Source organism: Camelus bactrianus, chromosome 35 (assembly GCF_048773025.1).
Source record: "Camelus bactrianus isolate YW-2024 breed Bactrian camel chromosome 35, ASM4877302v1, whole genome shotgun sequence".
Lineage (NCBI taxonomy): Eukaryota > Metazoa > Chordata > Mammalia > Artiodactyla > Camelidae > Camelus > Camelus bactrianus.
In genome coordinates this window covers 15,381,122-15,403,176 of record NC_133573.1, presented here as the reverse complement: position 1 = coordinate 15,403,176, position 22,055 = coordinate 15,381,122, and the positions used below count along the sequence as shown (strand labels likewise).

The window sequence follows — 22,055 nt, the reverse complement described above, 5'->3', positions numbered from 1 at the left end:
CCAAAATGCTCAGCCACCTAGCACCGACATTTGAAAGGAATCTAAACTGGCCCACAAGCCATTGCAGAGATTTGAAATGGCTTAGGCTCCCACGTGCACACGGGGCACACTGGGCCTCCGGACCTCTGTGCACACGTGCAGGGACACTGGCTCTGGAGCGACAGTTGAGGGACAGTTGAGGGTCAGTTCTGTTGCTAGGCTACGAGTGTTCCGGACGAAACATTCCAAGCCTCTGAGCTTCGCAGCCGAGGTGTGGCAGCGAGATCTCTGTGGCTTTTCCATAGCGCTAGCGCTGAGATCGGGAGGTGGCAAGAGGCCAGGAGGGAAGTGAGCGGTGTCAGAAGGTGAAAGGCCAGATCATGAAGAAAGTGATTAAGTTCATGAGCTGGGTGGGCTTCAGGAATCTTGAGCGTCCTGAGCCTTCGTACATCATCGATAAGAGTGAGCTACCAAAGCTCCACAGAGCTGCATATTTAGGCTATGATGAAAAATTGCGGAAGTTGCTGTCACGTAAGAAAAATGCTATAGACAGCAGAGACAAGAACGACAGGTAACAGTGGCGGGACGGGGGTGCGGACCTGGGAGGAGCTGCCAACTATGGTTGTAAGACAAGAATTTTAAATTGCCTTCCCATGTCAGAGATGTTGAAGTGTGAGAAAATGAACATGTTAGAATCATTGAAGTACAGTGTTGTCTCTCATCCTTGCAGCAGCAAAGTAGATATACTACCATTTTACTTAATTGAAATGCTGTCTTTGTAAAATAGTAACGGTAACAATTATAACATTATCTAACAATGATTGAGCTGTTATTTTGTGCAAGGAACTGCCAGACACTCTGTATAGTTTTTCATTTAAGCAACACAGCGGCGCCCTGTAAGATAACTACTACTTCGTGCCCGTCTTGTTGATGAGGACAAGGAGGCACAGACAGGCTAAGTGACAGCTAATAAGGGACAGTGTTAAAGGAGAAGTCAGACCCAAGTTGAGCCGAATCTCAACGGCATGCCCTTTCTATTCAAACAGGTTGTTCTTCCATTAAAGTGGTGAGTAATAAGAGCTAATAAATATTGTTCTTTCTCCATAGAAAGAACTAAGATAAGAAGACTAAATGTTAGTTTTAAAGGGGTAGGAATAGCATGCTGTTGAATGTTTACAATTACATGAGTAATTGTATCTTTGAACTAGTATGCTCTAATTTCCTAAGCAGTCCTCTCATGTTCGCAGGACTCCGCTACACGTAGCCTGCATCAGCGGCTGTCCAGCAGTGGTGGCTCTCCTTATCCAGTTCAATTGTGATCTGAATGCTCGTGACAAGGAAAGGACGACAGCTCTCATCAGGGTATGTAGCTGCCAACTGTGTCCACGTGAGATGGATTTGATTTAATTACTTAGAATAAAAATTAACTTATCTGTTTTAAACATAACAAACTGATGGAACTTGGGGAATGTTAACTTGGAATGCCTGGCACTTACAGTCTGTTTCTTGGCATGATACCAACAGGCTGTACAATCCCTGAACAAGAGATGTGCCGGTATCCTGCTGGAACACGGTGCTAACCCAAATCTTGAGGACGGCAGTCAAAACACTGCTCTCCATTATGCCATCTTGGAAGAGAGCGTGTCAATTGCAACACAGCTGCTTTGCCATAATGCAAATATCGAGGCGATAGACAAGGTATAGCTCAACTAACTTTATTTACAAGATATTTGAAATACAGGGTCTTTTCCAGCTACAAGTGTTTTATTTATAGTAATATGTATATATACTGAATGCAATACATCAGGCCCTGTTACCATGGAAGCAACTCCAAAGCCAAGGCCAGGGGCCAGAGGTAGTGCCCACAGAAAGGGCAGAGCTCTGTCTCCCAGCTGCACTTCTACCCCAGAAGGAACAACTTCCCATTAGGAAGTGCCTGGGAGTGGGTGGTAGGCTCAGTGCCTACAGAAGATGAAGGCTTGCGGGGAGTGAAGTGATGGCAAGGGCTGGCTGCCTGCAGGGGCAGGGGTGCTACTGGGGATGGGTGGGAGGAGGAAGGAACCCAGTACCCAGCAGGGGGAGCTGGGTGGCTGCACCTGGGCAGGGGAGGCAGCAAGCCACAGGCCTGAACACCCCAGGATCCCAGGTTCTAGAATTTGGGCAAGTGAGGTCAGGTCATGTTTGCCAGCCAGCAGGGGCATTCGCTTGTGCTGGTGGCCACATGGCCCTCCATGTACACCTTGGGGTCTTCCGTGCTCAGCCTGGTGTAGCTCCCCTGCGGGGCTGTGGCTGTAGGTGGGGAGCAAGTGATGGCAAAGCTGGTCCTCTTGCTTTTTCTCCTGGCTCTCCCCCGAAGATTTTGATTGAATAAATCTACTAAAGTCTGGACACAGGTATTTAGAAATACTTCCCTGAGATTCTGATACAACACTTGATTAAAGACTATTGAATGGATAGGTGTAATACATGTAAATTCACAGATCTCAAAAATAAGACATTTCTGGAAGAGCGGGAATTTGATAGATGCTGCTTCTTTCAGTGCTCTCCTTTCCAGCCATGTTAGCCTGATTTTATCCATCTCTCCTTCTGTGATTGAGGAGTTTATTTGAATATTACTGGCAATATCTATTGGCTTGAAGAATAGCTCCTTTTTCCTTCTAACCACTGATCATTCAGTGGCACTCAGACAGTCTTAGAAATTTGCTTGTGGTGCATGATTTAATAAGTATAGTCGGACCCTTTAAAGATTTTGCATCTTTTGTTCCCATCCAGGTCATTAGGTCAACAGGGTTTTTCTGATTGCAATAATAGGAGATCATGAGCCTCCTTTTGGTTAAAGCTGTGTGACAGATTCTTGCAATATATCTGTTAGATTTGCTGAGCCCTAGCATAATCAAGATGACGGGTTTTTTTTTTTTTAATTAAAGTCTAGTTGATTTACAGTGTTGTGTTAATTTCTTGTGTACAGCAAAGTGATTCAGTTTTATATAAACCATATATATATATATGGTTTTTTTATATTCTTTTCCATTATGGTTTACTACAGGATATTGAGTATAGTTCCCTGTAGTATATACAGTAGGACCTTGTTGTTCATCTATTTTATATATAGTAGTTTGTGTCTGCTAGTCCAAAACTTCTAATTTATTCCTCCCCCACCCCCTGCCCCCTTTGGTAACCGTCAGTTTGTTTTCTATGTCTGTGAGTCCATTTCTGTTTTGTCAATAAGCTCATTTGCATCATATGTTAGAGCCCACGTGTCAGGTGACACCCTATGGGATTTGCCTTTCACTCTCTGACTGACCTCGCTCAGTATGAGAATCCCTAGGTCCTTCCATGTTGCTGCAAATGGCATCATTTCATTCTTTTTTATGGATGAGTTGTATTCAATTATATATAAGTACACCATGCAAGATGGCAGTTTTAAACATCAAAACCCATGACATTAGTAACAAATTGGAATTGTTTTAATAATTTAGTTTTGGCCAGCTTATGAACTAATTATCCATTTGATTAACAACTAGGCAGAATTAGATACAGGTAGATTGTAGTTTTAGTAGGCATTGGAAAAATTCTTGAAGGAGGTATTATAAGCCTTTTTAAATGTATTTATTTTACAATATCTTATTTTTTTTTAATTGAGGTATAGTCGATGTACTATGTTATATGTTACAGTTATACAGTTTAGTGATTCACAAATTTTTAAATGTTATGCTCCACTTATAGTTATAAACTATTGGCTCTATTCTCCATGATGTACAATACATCCTTGTAGCTTATTTTATGCCTGATTGTTTATACCTCTTAATCCTTAACCCTAATTATACATTTGATTAACAGGGTGAATTTGACACAGATAGATTGTAGTTTTAGTAGGCATTAGAAAAATTCTTGAAGTGGGTATTATGAGTCTTAATCACAATTTTTATTACATGTTGGGGCCCAGTGTTTTTGTGTATAAGACATATGATACTAAAGAAAGGCAAGGTTTTACATACAAATACTTGATTTATACCGAACTGTTTGGAAACACAGCAAACATAAAAACACAAGTGGGCTATAGACTAAACATGGCCCTGGATATGTTCAGTTTGTCCCCACACATTGAGTCAACATTTAAAATTTAGGAGACTCGTGCAGAAATCTGCATTGCAGAACTTCTCCTGAAGAATCAAATCTGGTCCCCCTTGAGCCCAGGCTCCTAGCAGACTGCCTTGCAGAGGTGGCCCCTTCCCGGTGGGACATGTGTTCTCCAGTTTGCTGTCCTCACCTGGGACCTTCACTTACTCAGGTCACCTACGTTGCCTCTGTAAGCATTTGAATTTACAATTCCTGTTGTATAATATATTTTGATAAATATTTCAAGATTTTAAAGACACTCTATATTAATTTATAGTCTATTTCATATTTTATAATAATCCCTTAAGAGTGGGATGGAATTTTTCAAATTAGAATTTATAAGTTGGTTTAAGAAAACCTTTTTCTTTACATGCAAATAATCATATTCCCATTGGAATGTCTGCAAGCTTTATGAGATTAGTCATAGTTGTAATTGGATAGGTTATGCATGTTGCAGACAGTATGGTATCTTTCTCCTCAGCATGGTTCCTTAAAAATGCTTGATTCAGTAGCTAAATGGTTCTCTCTGGAGCAGTGTTTAGAGTGTCAGAAGTAGTCATTGAGCAGTAAGGTAACTACAGAATGCCTGATAGACACTGCGATAGAAGCAAAGGTTCTTGGAACCAGCAAATGTCTTAAGTGAGTTGCAGAGAATGACTTCACAGGTAAACTTTTGAAGAGGTCAAAGAGGAGCCTTTTAAAGGGAAGGAGCACAGAGGGGCAAAGAGGGAGGGGCTGCTTGTTATTTACTTTATAGTATATGTTTAAGTTCAGAGTTAAGTTTTTAAATTCAGTTTTGAAATTTATATGTAATTTTGTACATTATCAACTGTTTTTGCTGTTTTACAGAGTAACTTGACACCATTTTTACTCGCTGTCAAGGAGAACAAAAAGGAAATGGTCAAATTTTTGATAGAGAACGGGGCAAATATACATGCAGTTGACAACGTGCAAAGGTACAGTAGTTTGTTCTCTCTTTCTCTGTTTTTTTTAAACCTTAATGTTGTTCTAGAGTAATAACAGCCAATCAGAAAGATTAACTTAATAAGAAGAGGATTAACTTAGAATCAACACATCATCAGTTAGGTAGAAAAGCAATTATTCTGCCTGGTGTCACAAAGAACAGTATGCAGCAGGATTCATCTTCCTTTGTAATAGTGACATGTCATTTGCAACCTGATTTTCTTGGTCATGTGATCTTACAACAGTTCAGGGATTTCATTTTAGTTTTATTAGTATGGACTTTAATTTTAATTTACCTTATGAGACAGTGTTGAGTTTCTTCATTCTTTTATATTTTTTTAAACCTCTTCTTGCTATATATTTTTGTCTTAAAAGATGCATATTAAACAAAGAGGAGTTTGTTTTGTCTTTTGGATGACTCTGCTTTAAATTACTTTCTTTGAAGGATACTAATGTTATTAGGTTATCACTAAGTGAGTATCACTAAGTGAGTAACTATTACCAGATACTGTGGGCTCATCAGTTTTTATCCTTTTTCATTTCTAGTACATTTTGATGTTTTTATTTTTAATTGATAATGGTAGAGGAAGAAAAATAGCTCTAATTATTGAATAAACATTCCCTTTAGAGAAGACAAGTCATTGGTGGGTGATAAAGAGGAAAGAGCTGGGCTTTAGAGTCAGACGAGGTTGAATTCCCAGCTCTCCTGCTGGCCAGGTGTGTTACCTGGGGGACATGACTTACCAACAAATATGTATCCTGACATGTAAAGGAGGGTCTTAGTACATCCTTCGAGGGTGGCTGTACCTAAGACCATACGTAGACTATTCAGGTTAGTGCCGGGCACATGCTTCTCAGCGTGGTTAACTGCAGCTGTGACTAGTTTTGCTGCCATCTTTATTCATATTACTGTTTTCAGCCTGCAAACAGCTTCTCCTTACCTGACCTCTAGCTGATTTTAAAGTATTATATTTCAGACGAGGGAAGAAATGGGGAATCCTTTGTTTAAATCTTTACCTACTTCAGACAAGTGACCTCAGCATCCTTTCCTGTCCATCAGAGGACTTTAAATTAGCAACTTCTACTGTGTGCTACCCAACTAGGACAGGAGGCTTCTTTTTTGTCCTTCCATTTTGGCCTTGGAGGTCATTCGCAAAAATGAGCACTCGAGCATGTAAATTGTCAGTTCTCCAGGGGTGGGCAGGATATTAACTTGGTAAAATAGATCAAATTAACTGTTTAAGTGAAGCTAACTCAGTTCCTAAGGGTGAAGTTATCTCTTTTTTATTTTAGATCAGCGCTCATACTTGCTGTATTTCATGACTCACCGGACATAGTCAAGTTACTTCTTCAGGAAGGTGTTAGTCCCTATTCTCAAGATTCACACGGAATGTCTGCTGAACAATATGCTTATTCTAATGGGTTTGAACAGTAAGTGTTTACACTGAAATGCCAATTATCTCTTAACTGAGGTTGGAAATGACCTAACTGTTACTTGTTATGTGACAGGTGAGAGTTCCTAGTTGGGAGCAGGCACTTTGGGGATGGCAGTGAGACCCTCCACATCATCAGCTGGAAACCAGCAAAAGGCCAGACTAGTGAGATGGAGCAGTGGGCACAGGGCTCTTTATCTCAGGCTTTGTAAGACCTTTATCCTTAGGGATCCTACTGTTCTCCATTGCACTCCAGTGTAACCCCTGTGCATGGGGGCACAAATAATGTCACATATCTGATTTTTCTAACTAATTCTTTGGGTCTTGAAATGTTTAGTTGAGCAGAAAATCCTGTATTTTCCTTTGGGGACTTTCTTCTATAATCTTCCTTTTGAATTTTCCAAGAGCCTAAGGGATTCCCTGAGATCAGTGACAATCCTCTCCCACAAGGCATTGGGGCAGGGTGAGGGCATTCTAATCATTCTCTTGTTTCCCTTGATTCTGTTGCTGCAGTGTTGGTACTAAAACTGGTTTTAACAGGATCTCCTTGGCAGCTGAGTCTGGGGTCTGGACGTTGCTCTCTAAAGACATTTAATAAAATTTTAAAAGAAGAAAAAGAAAAAGAAACTGGTCCTGCAGTCGGGTCACGATTGACCTCTGCTCCCGGGATGCCTGTGCTGATCCAGTTTCCGTGGTCTTCATGGTGATCGACACGTAAACTTCAGTGTGACAGCTTGTTTAGTTCTCATACATATGCTTGTATGAGGTCATATATTTATAAATAAATTTAGCTACAAATTATATAGTAGCTGAGGTGCCCTGAATTATAAACCATGAAGAACAGCTAATCACCATAATTTGTAACATTTTCCTGAAAACTGCCACATTTAAATATTACACCTGTGAAAGAAACACACATTGGGTTTTATTTGGGATTCTCAAGTAGTTCCTGCATTAAAGTTCAAGAACAAATTATTCCATTCTTCCACACTTTCTCTGAGCATCTGGGGGATACATTATCTCATTAAAACTTTGTAATACTCTTATGAGTATTAATAACTAACTGCCTAAGAAGACAGTAAGATCCCAGTTTTATAAAGGAAGACTCTGAGCTGAAGAGAAGCAACTTTTCTAGGGACAAATAGCTGTTGGTTATAGAGCTGGGACTTCTGAGTTTGAGACACTTTCCATATGTCAGGCTCACTCTAGATAACTTGCTGAGCTGTACTGCCCTCAGTTCATGACACTTCACTTTACTTTTTTTTCTTCTTTAATTATACATGCTAAATTTAAATGTTTGTAGATTGTACAAATTTGAAGTATATGGGACAATTGAAGTTTTGATATCTCTGATATTGTCTGAAATAATCTAAGAATTTAATATATTTGGTAATTGTTTTTCATATTAGTATTCAAGTAGTAATATTTATTTATCACATTATTTCATATATAGCATTTACCAGCTGATTGTCGACTACAGAGAAGGAAAGATACCAAATACTCCCTCTCAAAATAGCGATCTGGGACAGAGTTCTGGTAATAAGTTACTCTTGTTGGTCCTACCATAGATAAGGAAGTAAGAGTGAGGAACTTTTGATAATGAAAGAGCAGTGAAAAAAGCCAGTGTGTAAATTTTATGTACGTTTTTATTTTTTAATTAAGTTTTTCTTAATGGTCTAATATTCAGAATTACCTAAGAAGTTAATTGTAGGTAATTTAAAATCTGAGACAATACTGTCTGAAAAGAAATTAATTTATTTAATCATAGCTCCTGAAATCCCATATTATATCTTTGTGTAAATAAGAAAAACTTTTTTTAACTTTGTTGTACATTTCCTCTAACATTATAACAAGTTGGCCTTGTTATAGAACTGGATCTTTAGTTTTTATAGCGAATGGATTACATTGGGTAAATGAATGCTAGTTATTGCATAGTGATTAATCTCACTAAAAAAGTTACTGTCTTTAAAATGGAACTCGGCAGTGCCTTCCTAATGCTATAAACAAATGGCCAACAATTAGAACTGCACAACTGGGCCAGTGTGCAGCATACTAATAAGAGGTTGCTTTTTAAAGATACCTAGTGATAGAGCAGAAGTCAGAAAAGCAGTGCCTTGTTGAGAAGCGCTGGTTACTTTTTGCATCATTATACCAACAAGGTCTCACTCGGTTACCAATTTCATTCCTCATAAGTGCAGACAGAATGCAATATGTTGACTTCATTAGAGTGAGATGTTTTCCTCTTTTTTGGGGGGATACTTGTCTTGAAACTATAATTTTGTGAGGACAAGATTCTTTGTTGCCATTAGTTAAAGGGTTGTCATAATAAATACTCAAATAGCACAACTCAGGACTCAACAAATTGCAATAAAAGCACAGAAGGGCTTCACATAAAAAAACAAAAAACAAAAAATGACTGTGTTGCCTAGATGTGACCCCTAGCGTGCTGTTCAGTCTGAACTGTATGAGGGCACCTTAAACTTAGTAGACCTCAATCAAGCAAAGAACTTCTGTTGCAGGAAATACAAACATGGAATAGACAGAGTTTTGGTCTTCAAGGTGCTCATAACACAATAGAGTTGTCCCTGGTTAGTGTCTGTATTTTTTTTTAAAACAGGATTGTCAAAGAAAACATTCTTATCTGTGAATTCACCCACTTGACAGATGACTGTCAAGTGTGTTTTAGGTACTAAGCACCACTCTGACATTACAGAATGCAAACAGGTCAAAAGCACAGTTCCTGGCCTCCAGGAGCTTGTTTCTGTCATCACCATTTTTATGATTGACTTGACTTTATTCTGTGCTTACTGTGTCCCAGAGCCCACTAGGACTTTGTAACTGTCTTTATGTATTTTTTATTGATATTTAATATGTACCAGATACTTTAAGTCCATGGTGAGGAAGGGAGTGTTTTAAAAGTGGGTAGGATGTCAGGTAAGCATGCAGAACAAGTAGAAGTTTGCCAGGGAAGGAGGCAGAAGGGCAGTGTTTGGTGGGCAGAACATCTTTCAAGATTACATTTGGCAGAAAGGACAGCAGTGCAAATGCTAAGATGTGCTGGTGAACTTTGCAGGATCTATGACTTTCATTTTGTTGGTGCAAAAAGGATGCTGTAGGAATGGTTGGGAACGAGGTGACTAGCTAGCTCAGGCACGCTTCTGACAGCCTTTCTAGTACTATAGGAAGGAGGAGGTCTGCTGTAGACCTTAGGAAATTTGTCAGAATGCTTTTAGCTGCAAATAATAATAGGAGACCTAAGTAACAGTGGCTAAAGCAACAGGAACCAGGATTGTTTAGAAGGTTCGGTGATGTCATCAGGATCCCAGATGCTGTCCCTCCTTCAGCAGTGAGGCTGCTGGTGTTTGATGTCGCCTTTCCTGGTCTGCTGATCGGCAGCAGCCCCAAGCGTCATCTTCTCACATGACAGTATCCGTAGGTGAGGAGGGCTGCTTCTCTGCATGTTTTCTGTTAACGAGGAAGAAAACAGAGAAGCTTCTGGTAGACTTCCCCTAGCATCTCACTGGCTGGGTTACATCACATGCTCATTCCTAAACCAGCCACTGGGGAAGGAGATGTAGTTACTGTGATGACCACAGAATAATCATTTCTCTTTTTGCAGCTGAGAATTTACCTTCTTCACATACTGGGGCAGAAAATACCCAAGAAAAGTTGCAGTTGTCCAGCAAGGACAACGAAGAAGACATGGTTGTCGAGCTGGGAGCCAGCAATGGCAGATGCACGGATTCACTGAAGAGTGTTGAGAAGAGTAAGAAAATTTGATTTGAGTCTTAGGGTTTCCTGGTTATGACACAAAGCAGGGATGCACAAGCTTTTTCTATAAAGGGCCAGAGAGTCAATATTTTAGGCCATGTGGTGTCTGTCACATCTACTCATGTCTGCCATTGCAGTGTGAAAACAGCCCTAGACCATATGTGAGTGAATAGGGATGACTGTGCCCAGATAACACGAGTCTGACAAAGCCAAATGGCAGGGTTGGTTTGTCTCATGGGTATCGTCCAGAAACACCATGCTATGTAAGTTTGACATTGTCAGTTTATGATACTGATTCTACTAGTGATTATCATTTTTTTGTGAGTCTCATAAAGTTTGGTTGGGATTTTGGTCCTTGTAAGCAGCAGTTCACTTTAAGATACTAAATTTTGATAAATACCTTTTTTTTTTTTTAATAAATGTAAAGGAGGGGAAGTGGGTTTTATGCATTAGTTACCCACCAGGAGTATACTCAATATTCACTCGAGTGTGTAGTCTCCAGGTGTGGTCCCAAAGGAATGCTTTTTAACAAAACATTGGTCTTATACTTTTAATATTCTGTATTTTTCTATTGCTGATACTAAATCTATTTTAATTTTCTCTTTAATAGAGATTTTAAGGGTTAAGTTTGCACCGAGGTTTGAAGATCTTTCTGTAAGCAGGTAGGATTTTGTGGATTTTTAAAAATTATATGTTGACTAAGGGAACACAGAGAAAAGAAACAAGGTTTGTTGAGTGTCCTACTCTGGGTTAGACACGCTGTTGTGCACTTCACATTTGTTATCTCATATAGTCACTGCAACAGCTTTGCAGAGTAGCTGTGCTGTTGTAGCTTACTTCTAGTTAATTAGGCAACTGTAGTTCAAGGAGGTTGACTAGTTGACCCATGATTCCATGGTTAACAAGTAGTTGACCTGTGACTTGACCATCAGGCAGCCTGGCTCCCAAATCTGCTTTCTTATCCCTCAGCATAGACCTTTATTTGTTTAAAGAAATGAATTCACCCATTTTTGATGTGTATTTTTGCTCCAAAGTGTTTCATCCATACCTGGTATTGATGATTCATGGCATCCATCAGATGATGACGCAGATCTTGCTCCCAAGGTAAAGTGCTCTCTTGTGAAATTAATTTTTCTGCTCTGAATTTAGTTTTGTGTAATATTTACTCTTAAAATTTAGCAGTGGTCTGCCTATCATTGTTCTATGTTTGTGTTGGAAAGTTGGTCAGAGTAAACCATTTTATAAAAATACGACAGGTTAATTTTTTTTTTCTTTTTTTACTTTGGTAAATACTGAAGATGAGGCTGAAGCAAAATGGACCAGAAAATATATAGTGACAGGAAAACTGTGCTGTGAAAAGGTTTCCCACGATAGAGGAAGTGTGAAGCTTGGCCAAGGATAGGGGTTCTTTGACTTTTAAACCACAGTGACAGCACTTGTATAATACTCGTGCCTCAGGGACACCTTCAGTGCACACAGCTACTTACTGTGATAATCATGGGCTCTTCCTGGGGCCTTTCAGTTCCAAAACTATGTAGCAGGTGTCTTTTTTTCCCCCCTTGGACACTTTTTATTTTGGTAGCATAGAGTTTTTAGGAAAGAATTTTTCTTTTTTACTTTATTTCTATCTTTGGTTCTGCATTAAGACTAAAATAATAGTTGAAATTATAGAAATTTAGAAGTTAAAATTCTGTTTCTCAAAACCCATATTATAAAGAGAGTCCTCTGTGTTTTCTAAATTATCCCATTAAGAGTTTATTCAAAACTCTTCATCTAATTGAAGAATACATGTTTTCCCTAAAATAACAACCGGCTCTCAAAGTAGACTCTTAATAACAACCATATGATGAAGCCTACTTCAGAATTCTTTTGTATTATAGTTTTAAAAAGTATGTCCAGTCCTCGTGTCCCATTCTAAAATTTCAAGTTTCAGACATTTTGTAGTATAGTTATTTACATATTCATTTTATAGCCCCTGCATCAGTATATGCCACTAGAGAGTAGGAAACGTAATTGTGCATTTCCTGGAGCACCTAGAATAAGGTCTTAAATGTAAGAAACATTTTAGTATTTTTTGAATGTGAATGCATGAAGAGACATGGAATTCTGTATCATGTTGCAGATAATATAACATGTATACTCTATCATAATGAAATCTATTTGATGGGACAGGTAATATAATATGCGCACTATGTCATAATGAAATCTATTTGAATTCCAGAAATATGACTTAAATTTCTATTCCCTTTGTTTAGGTTGTAAAAGTTCAGTTGTTGTGAGAGGAAATATGTCATAAATGCCGAGGAAATAGATAAGAAGTATATGATAACTAGGAAAAGGTTACAGTCTGTTTTTCAGTATCCACCAATTGTGAGATTAGAATTTGAGATGAAAACTTTTTAACCTTCTTTTTAGCCCCATCTCATGTTCCATTAAATATATCTTTTCAAGCTATATATTCTCCTTAGAATCCTGATTACCAGTTCTTTCTCTGGAAAGTTGATGTGTTAGAAACTTTTTAAAATCTATTTCTCTCTCTCTCTCTGATAATAATTTACAGCATTCAGGTAGTGAGAGACGACCATGTTCAACTGAGTGACTTATAGTAACAAAATTTAACTCTTACTTATAGTAGTGTTTACAAGCAAACAGTTGTAGAGTAATACAGGTCAGCATTATTGGGGATATACTATGAACAAAGGCCTTTGTTTTATATATATGTTTTATATATCATATATTTTGATATCTTTAAAAATTTGCTGAAGAACAATATATATAATTGCATATATAATTTATATATTTTCACATAATAAAAAGGTAAAACAGAGGCTTTCATTGATAGTATGTCCCTAACAATACTGATACATCACTGATCTATTATATATAAATGCTGAAATATATATATTTCTCCACATACCTTGTTATACTTACATTTTCCTTTTTTTCTTGCCTTAAGTTTGTACTTGACTAGTCATGTCTCATGTTTTCTTTTCTTCCTCCTCCCCCAGTTTTTTTTTTAATGATTTGCCCCAAACCTAATATTTCTTTGCAGAAAACACTTCTTCAGTGTCTGTTCTTTCAGTCCATCTCACTCTGCCTCTGTGAACGTATTTAGTTACAGCTTTCTGTTTACTATGTGTGTGGCTTTCACTCATGAGTCATTGCCCTTCAGAATTACTTTTGTTTTTAATTCCTCTTTCTTAGAAGTAGCTGAATTTAAACAATCATTTGTCTTTAGCTTTTTGGCAAATGGAATAGAAGTAGCTTATACTGTTTGCTGTTCTAACTCATCCAAATAAGATACTGCTAAAAAGTAAACTCTCATATTTCCCCCATGAGAGATCATTCACACATATATAAATCATGCAAGCACATTTCAAAATAGAAAAATTCCTTTAAATTTCTTAATGTTAGTTTTTTCAATAGGACTCAAAACTGTCAGGGACAAGTTTTTGTTCTAGATCATTTTGTTCAAGAAAGTCATCTAATGGATACCATAGTGTTTGTATAGTAATCAATGAGGGGTAAGGAAAGTAACATTTTGGGACTCCTGAGATCATCTCTCATAATCCTCACCCCCATGAGAAGATGTAGGTTGGTAAAGGTCAGAACCAGGATTTGAATCCATATCTGAATGACTCCAAAGCCAGTGCTCTTTGTGTTAGATCATCTAGGAATGGGGAATGTTATAATTATTTTATTCAATTTCATATTTGTTGTTCTTAAAGCTGTTATTTTCTTCTCTAGAAAGTCTGGCATCCAAGGTTCACAAACCCAATTCAGGCCTGGCAAGAACCCATGATAAACAGTGAGTTATTTGAAGAGTGTCCTTCTTGTGTTTTCACTGACTAGAAATTATAGATAATTTCATCTACCATACCTTGTTTTCACTACAGCAGAGGCAAAAGATGGTGTTTTGAAACCAGGAGCTAGCACCTCCTTTGAGGACAATAATTCTGATAATAAAAATGAAGATGTGGTTACAACCTTTCCCCAACCATCAACCGAAGTTCCAGGCTTTTCTCATCCTGCCTTCCCAGCACCAGAACCTCTCACGTCTTCAGCAGTCCTTGGTGTTACAGAGGTAAGTCGTTTTATTTTTAACTTTTTCTTCCTGTGCTTTTTCAAATACCGTCCCCCTTATTCTCATGGGGATGAAAATGATCCTACACAGAAATGGAAGTCCTCAAGATCACAATAGAAAACTGTGATAACAAGAGAGGCACATGTGCAGAACTGAGATTTGTAAAAGTTGGTGGCAATAAACAGTTCTCAACTGTGCCATTAAGAAAGGAAAGAATAAGAAAGCAGCTGAAAAGAACAGCTGGACGAGTATGAAGATGGGCAGGAGTACAAAGGGGAAGGATTCATTTAATAAGGACAAGATTACTATAAAGATAAATGAGCGTCAAAATGAGAGAGATTATTACACAAGCACAGCAGAAGTAGTGGGGTCACATGAGAGCAGGAGCTCTATGTACAAATTATGATGGAAATAATCTCAAATTCAAATTAAGAGAAGGAAAAGTCAGGTCATGGAAAATGCTCAGACTCTTCTGAAGGACATATAGCTGATTTTTTGAACAATGGAAAGAAAATTTGATCCTCACCTTTTTTCTTTTTGGCTATAGAAGTTTTTTTTAATTGATATGTAGTTGATGTACAATATTGTATGAGTTACAGGTGTGTAGTAAAGTGATTTGGTTATACATATATGTGTATATATCTAAATTCTTTTTTTCTTTTCCATTAAATTTTTTTTTATGAGATATTGAATATAGTTCCCTATGGAAGTTAGTTTTAACTTGAAGTTATTTCTTTTTTTAGAAATCCTCACATTTAAATTAATGAAGTGATGTCTTATATTTAATCTAGCAAATTTTGTCTCTCCATTCCGTCCCCAGTAACTGAGTTCTAGTTTTCCATGTGACTTCTCATGCTGTTTCACACCTCGACCTTCGGCTTTGGCTGCCCTGTTTAGAATCCCCTTCACATCCGCTCTTTGCAACGGGTCTGTCTTTTAAGACACAGTCTGGCCTTCCCAGCATTCCCAGAGCTACTGACATGCAACAAATCTCTTCTCTCCTTTGTGCCTTTACTGTATCTGTTCACTTCAGTTGTAGAGCTGTTGAATGATACTTGTCTGTGTTGATTCATTTTCATGTGTCTCTACCTCTCCTAGAATATAGAGCAGAATCTTTTATATATATTGCCAGCTTCTCCCAGGATAATGCCTAGGATCTGATGGATACACTAAATATATGTTGTCTTCCTGACTGATTGATTGAATGACCAAGTGTAGGAATATGATATTTTCTGAAGTTGGATTTTTGTTACATTTTGTTTTGCTTTATAGGAAGAAGCAGCTAAGCCAAAAACTGGGGGAAAAGAGAATGGCACTCGGACTATTAAAAGTGTTCTAAAGGAGCAAGCAGATCATAAAAAATTGATTTCTATTGATGGAGCACACAAAAATGACAAAGGTGGTAAGTTAGTGTACATCTGTGGATTTTCTTCTCTGCTTAAAATCTAGTATGGTTGGAGGGGGGAGGGTATAGCTCAGTGGTAGATCACATGCTTAGCATGCATGAGGTCCTGGGTTCAATTCCCGCTAACTCCATTAAAAAAAAAACTAATGTAAAAATTCTGAAGTGTGTAGATCCAAATATGATAAACTTTTCTTTTGAAATGTTTTTCTTTTGCCACCTTTCTTCATAAATATCCCAACTATGGCCAAGTTTTCTTCCAGAAAATGCTTCAACCCTCTGAAATTCTTTTCTGCCACTTTATTTTATTGACATAGTCATGAATGGAGATACGCTTATATATGTATTTAAACTTCCCAGTGGTACGTGTTCTCATTAATGTATCTGTGACTGCATATTGTAGGTGCAGCCTCAGCATTAGGATTAGGAGAAGAGGAAGGTGTGGAACCATTCTGGGATTCTGAGGTACTGTCTTCTATTATTATTATTTTCAAATATAAGCATTGCATGATGTTAAAACATAAATGGAGGGATGTTTTGACTTCACTTTCTCACTTTTGCGTTTGCCCAGCAAAATTTTTCCCTCATATTTTTAACCTACACTTAGTAAAATCATTCCACGCTACATGTCATACCACTGCAGAGCGCACTTCTGTTAATTTTCCAGACTCACCCAATGAAACGGGTATATGTAATGCAAAAACCAAGGCTTAGAAGTCACAGGGAATCGGTTTTGGCTCTGAAGTTACATTTTCTAAAAACTAATGAATTATTCTTGGTCAGCCTGTGACCAGATGTTTGTTTCTTTGTTATAAATGGATGTGTAAAACTTAGCAAGATTCAGAGAGAAACAAGTTGCATTTAAAAAAAAAAAGTGTTTTTGTTTGTTTGTTTAACTACTTTGACCTTGAAAAGACAGTGCCTGCGACTTGAAAGTATTATTATGTTTGGATTGTCAGGTAGATCTGCAACGAACACTTCAGGAGAAGCAAAAGCATGGGGAATAGTAATAAATATGTGGGGTTAAAATACCAGCAGTTTGGTTGAGTGATGTTTTACTGAGGACAGCCCATTTTGGGCAGGGAAAATAGCGTGCACTGAGTACCTTTATGGCGACCGGACTTGAAGGAAGCTAAGTGCAGGGTAGTGATGACCTATTCCAAGGTGACAGCCATGGAAAGAGGTCAGAAGAGCCTGAGCCCTTGGATCTCAGCAGCTCCTGCCTAGTGGCAGAGCACTGTACTTGAAGTCAGCAGATGTGGTAGCATCCTGGTTCTGACCCACTGTGGGATCTTGGAAACACTTGTCTGACTTGTTTGAATGTCAGTGACCTCGTTCAAAAACATGGTACTGATACCTACCTCTCAGGTTATGTGTCATGAACAAAAATGTGGTAACAAATGTGAAAACACATTTTCAGCTGTAAAAAGTGCTATAGAAATGTAAAACAGAATGATGACAGTGGCCACTAGTGACCTACTAAAATGTTGAGGACACTTTTTTAAAATCTGAAGGATGACAAAATGGGAAAGTTAGAGCGGGCACAGGATTTCTCATTTGGGGTATGCTGAGTGTCGGTGGGCTGTTATCGGACATCTCCGATAGGTATGTAGTGCTTTGGTACTTGACGCCCTCTGGGGATTTTAGGTGTTTTGAGCTTAAATAAATTCTTGTTCCTGAACACCAGCTATGCATCAGGCAGTTAGACACTGAATGTAGCAGTTGAGGGGTTAGGCTGTAGTGGCAGGAACAGAAGAACAAGTAAACAGGAACCATTTTTCAGGGACAGTAAGTCCTTCATATAAGGAATGTGGAGAGTGTTAGGTTAGACAACAGTGGGGTTTGTAGTTAGGACTGGGGTGGAGTAAGGGTGGAATTTAGGTAGTCAGAAAAGAGCTGAGTGTGACCAAAGCTGCCAGGTGATGGACAGGAAGGAGCCAGTCACAAGAAGGTCCAGGGGAGGGATGTTCCGGACAGAGAGAACAGCGGGTCCCGTCTCCTCATCACGGTGCTCCAGCATCTCGGAGTGGCCAGGAAGCAGCAAGTGGGTCCGTCCTTAGAATCACTGTTATTATTATTGTGTGTAGAAAAGAGAATGTGCATGATAAGGGCCTGGCACATGCGGGTGGTCACTAAACAGTTTTCTTATTCTTCCCGTATTAAAGTAAAGCTTATGGTACTTTTTTGAAGAGCTGCATAGCTACATTTAAAATTTTTCTACTGTTAATTTAAACAGAAATGTTTTTCTTTCTACTTTGCTACCTTATTCAACTATTTTCCCTATCAATAAAAGTTTTATCAAATAATAGTTAGATTCTGCTAAGCCTTTGTTTACTTAAGTGTAGCAGTTTCCACAGTGTTCTGTTAATACTCAACATGACAGACTCCAATGCTTCTTTTCATGCCAAGTATGTTATTTTAATACTAAAGACAATATCTGCCCTAAGAAACATTTTAAATTTATAGCACATATACTTATTAAAGAATATAGTTAAATACTTATATTTTTAATTTTATTTTTTATTGAAGTGTAGTCAGTTTATAATGTTAGTTTCAAGTGTACAGCAAAGCAATTCAGTTATACATATAAAAATAAGTATTTTTTAAAAAATGTCCTCTTCTTTTGTCGAGGAATGCAAAGTGGAATTAGGTGTTTTGAAAATAATTCTTTGTTGAAATCTGCACATAAGTCAGTATTTTGTCTGTGAAAATATTTGCTCTGGCTTTCCATGCTCAGTTTACAGAGTCAAAAGCCAACTGAAGATAAAAGATAGACTTGATCTAGAGAGTGTATTATGAAAATTTCTATTTAAATGTTTGGGTTTCTAGGATATGCTTATCTTGTTTTTAAATCTAATTGCTTTTAAAGTAGGAAATTAAAAAATAATAATAATAAGGTAGGAAACACAAGTATTTTCTTAGAAAGGGATTAGGAAATCTTTATGCAACTCATTATTAATTTTAACAGAGTACCTCCAAGATTCAACTACCGAACCATGCTGATCATTTATCTGGAGCTGCAGGTCAAGGAGAAAAAAATACATTAAATGGACAAATAGAAAGTAAGCACTGTATTTTATAAAAATGTCATTTGACAGAATGTTGATTTAAAACATGAATTTGGATATATTCTCTCAGCCAAAGAAAATCACCTGTTGAACGTATAGTGAGAAAAAAAGAGGAGAAAAGGAGGTAGATTGTATATCTTATCAGATGTCAGCAACAGATTAAACTAGAATGCTGTTTGAGGAGCTCAGTTGTTAGTTTTCTTTCAAGATGCTCTTTGACCTGAGGACAGTCAGGAAACCAGGAGAAGGGAAGGAGGGAGTGAAGAATGAGAGAGGCAGGGAGAAGGGGAGTAAATGAAGGAAAAGGAGGGGGGTCCCTGGCAGGAGGTGGTAATGTAGAATAGTTCTTTGGAAGAAGGAAGAGAAGAGTGTTTGAAATGAGATGGGTATGAAGTGAGCTTCTTCCAGCACCAAAGCTTGTCCCGGAAGCACAGCAGAATGTTCCACTCCCCCGTCCCCCTGATCATTAGGAAGGCGGTGAGGACTGCGGTACAGAGCTGGGTGTGCCTGCCGTGGGTGAGCACAGGCATGTGTGGTCAGCTGTAAATGTCCGGAACTTCGTGTCATGCAGCATGTTGCTGCCATATAGGATGGTGTCTCATAGGCCAGCAGAAGAGTGGGAAAGAGGAAGAGAGCAGGGTGCATTCTGGGGAGGTCAGGAAAGCTGGAGCCTGGTAAAGAGTCCGTTGGAAAGTCTGCAACTTCTGATGCAGCTTTTGGGGAAGTGTTACAGGGAGGCGCGTGAGGCTGGATTTCAAAAGGATCAGTTAAGGCCAAGTGCTGTAGAAGCAGACTCGGTATAGACCAGAGTTTCTCAAATTTTACTCAGTCACCCAGTGAAAAGTGCACATTCTGAGCAGTGGGTCTGCATTTCTAACAAGCTCAGGTGATGCCCTTGTTGCCGGTCTTCAGACCACGCTCAGAGGGTAGACTTGTGTTTAGAGGAAACAAAAGAAATTAATAAGGTTCATTCCATAAATGTTAAAGTTGTTATTTTCAGTGAATACTACACAGGTTTTGAAATATAAAAGACTTTTAATATCTAATAATTCTGTGGCAATTAAATTTTATTTTTGATCATCAGATTTCAATATTGAAAACTCAGTATACGTTCTTTTTTGCATGAGTGGATCAAGAAACTTCGATGCCTAGAGGATCCAAGAAATGTAGGCATACCAATAGCCCATGTGTGTATGGAAAAAAATGAATATTTTTATGAGCTATTATTCTACAAGTGTGTATCCAATCTGATCAATTCATCACACTTTCTCTGATGATAAGTGAATTGCACATTCAAATGAACCGCCATCACAACTGTGGACTTCCTAAATTATAGGACAAATTGAAGAGCATGATAAATACTTGTAGTCTAATGGTGTCAGTCGCATTAAAGCTGTGCTGTTGCATTTTACCATCAGCTTTCACATTTGTCTTCTTGGAGCCATGATTTGTTCTTCTGATTAAAGCTCGCTTTTCTCCTCCTCAGGCAGCATGTTCACGTTGGTATATGTGCACGTTTCTATTTTATAAAGTCATTTGAAACATAATCGTACTTTTGAAATCTTAACTGCATGTTTTGTTAAACCTATATTCCTGTTCTTTATTCAGTATCTATAATGGATTCATATTTCGGTCTTGTTGCTGTCCTAACTGCCCCTCAAAAACAAAACACCGAAACCTAATGTATTCATTTCCAAAGCAAGCATGAGGATTGCGCTCAGTACTAACTCTGCATGAATGGGTAGTTGGCTTTCATATTTACATGTAATTGATTATGTGTCCCTTTTGGCTTTTAGATTCTACTGAAATGCTTCCTCACTTGAAGGTAAAAACTTTTATACTTTTGAATTTTTTTTTAATGAGGGTACTGGGAATTTAGCCTAGGACCTCATGCACTGCTAAGCAGGCACTCTTCCACTTAGCTAGACCCTCCCCCCCTTGAATTATTGCTACAGATTGTATCAAATGTACATTATTAATCGGTTTGTTTCGAAAACCATTCAGCCTGCAGTTGGAGTGAAATATTCTGTTCCTAATAAAACAGGAGGAATGAAGAGTTTACAAACATTCAAATCAGGTAAATTTTGCAATACAAATTTAACTCTGAAATGAAGTACAGTCTTCTTATTCCTAATTCCTTTCATTTTTTTCAAATTTAATTGAAAGATGACATAAATAAGGCAGATGTTATTATTGGCATCCATGATTGAAAAAAATATATAAGCATAAGAAAAAGATTTTTTAAAATGTCAGCTTTGACTCAGATGTTTCTATTGATGTTGGGAGACACTGAAGTGCTCAGTTTGGAATCCCTATATTTCTTAGGGATTCTGAGAGATTGATTATTAAGTTCTAAGGTTTTTCCAGACTTTTAAAATGCTTAACTGAATTCTGACCTTTACATAGGGTAAAGCTTCACTAGCTAACATGTAAGTCATATTTCACTTTAATTATTTAGTGCTGTCACATGGATGATATTTATTTATTTCTGTATTTATTTATTAATGGAGGTCCTAGGGGTTGAACCCAGGACCTTGTGCATGCTAAGCATGTGCTCTACCACTGAGCTATTTCCCTACCCCAAAGATCTTAAGCCAACTGGATGTTTTGATTAGCAGTGTGTGGGGTGGAAGGGGTGGTGTCTTTGATTATTAAAAATGATGGAAGTAATTAGTCCTACCTTAATATTTGGTAAACACAATCTTTTAAAACAATAATCCTGAAAGTTTTGGGGTTTAGGATTCTTTTTATACTATTAAAAATTATTGAGAATTCCGAAGAATTTTTAAGTGGTTTGTATCTATTGATGTTTAGTATATTAGAAAATAAAACTGAAAGATTTAAAATACAAGCACACACAAACATTCCATTAACCATTAGAGCTATGATGTTATCACATGTCATGTATCTGGAAACCTCCACTGCACACTTAATGGAGAATGAGAATAAAAATAGCATTATTATTGTGAAAATAGTTTTGACCTTGTGGACTCCCTAGATGGAGGGAACTTGGGGCTCCAGGGCTTCTCAGATGACACTTGAGAACTGCTGTTTTAAACAGGGTTCATGGATGTGAAATGATAAAGGGGCCCTTGTGATGAAACGGGCTTTAAATTTCACTTCTACATTTCTTACCTTTTTTTCTTTAACTTGTCTTAAAAAGTTTAAATCTGACAACTTAATTCTTTAAAAAAAAAAAAAAGGAAAACATTTTTTGTTACATATTTCCTGTCTCA

At 37.8% G+C, this 22,055-nt stretch overlaps 2 protein-coding genes across 2 annotated transcripts; both read left to right on the top strand.

The window, feature by feature from the left end:
* Window positions 1-209: 209 nt before the first annotated feature.
* On the top strand, window positions 210-8,024 carry LOC141576016 (uncharacterized). Its single transcript, XM_074358125.1, has 5 exons — window positions 210-550; window positions 1,227-1,341; window positions 1,504-1,677; window positions 4,948-5,054; window positions 6,355-8,024. The coding sequence occupies exons 1-5, from the start codon at window positions 360-362 to the stop codon at window positions 6,494-6,496; spliced, it is 729 nt and encodes a 242-aa protein (XP_074214226.1). The 5' UTR covers window positions 210-359; the 3' UTR covers window positions 6,497-8,024.
* Window positions 8,025-9,421: 1,397 nt separating this feature from the next.
* On the top strand, window positions 9,422-20,009 carry LOC141575984 (ankyrin repeat domain-containing protein 26-like). Its single transcript, XM_074357999.1, has 10 exons — window positions 9,422-9,428; window positions 10,114-10,260; window positions 10,876-10,927; window positions 11,300-11,369; window positions 14,013-14,073; window positions 14,162-14,349; window positions 15,622-15,751; window positions 16,155-16,216; window positions 18,720-18,813; window positions 19,904-20,009. The coding sequence occupies exons 1-10, from the start codon at window positions 9,422-9,424 to the stop codon at window positions 19,969-19,971; spliced, it is 879 nt and encodes a 292-aa protein (XP_074214100.1). The 3' UTR covers window positions 19,972-20,009.
* Window positions 20,010-22,055: the final 2,046 nt, after the last annotated feature.

What these genes read in the sequence shown, in the direction of transcription:
- LOC141576016 (XM_074358125.1), top strand. Translation starts at nt 360, where the DNA reads ATGAAGAAAGTGATTAAGTTCATGAGCTGGGTGGGCTTCAGGAATCTT. An exon ending in AGCAGAGACAAGAACGACAG is followed by an intron (nt 551 to 1,226) that starts GTAACAGTGGCG and finishes TCATGTTCGCAG; the next exon opens with GACTCCGCTACACGTAGCCT. An exon ending in GGACGACAGCTCTCATCAGG is followed by an intron (nt 1,342 to 1,503) that starts GTATGTAGCTGC and finishes TGATACCAACAG; the next exon opens with GCTGTACAATCCCTGAACAA.
- LOC141575984 (XM_074357999.1), top strand. An exon ending in ACTGAAGAGTGTTGAGAAGA is followed by an intron (nt 10,261 to 10,875) that starts GTAAGAAAATTT and finishes TCTCTTTAATAG; the next exon opens with AGATTTTAAGGGTTAAGTTT. An exon ending in ACACAAAAATGACAAAGGTG is followed by an intron (nt 15,752 to 16,154) that starts GTAAGTTAGTGT and finishes TGCATATTGTAG; the next exon opens with GTGCAGCCTCAGCATTAGGA.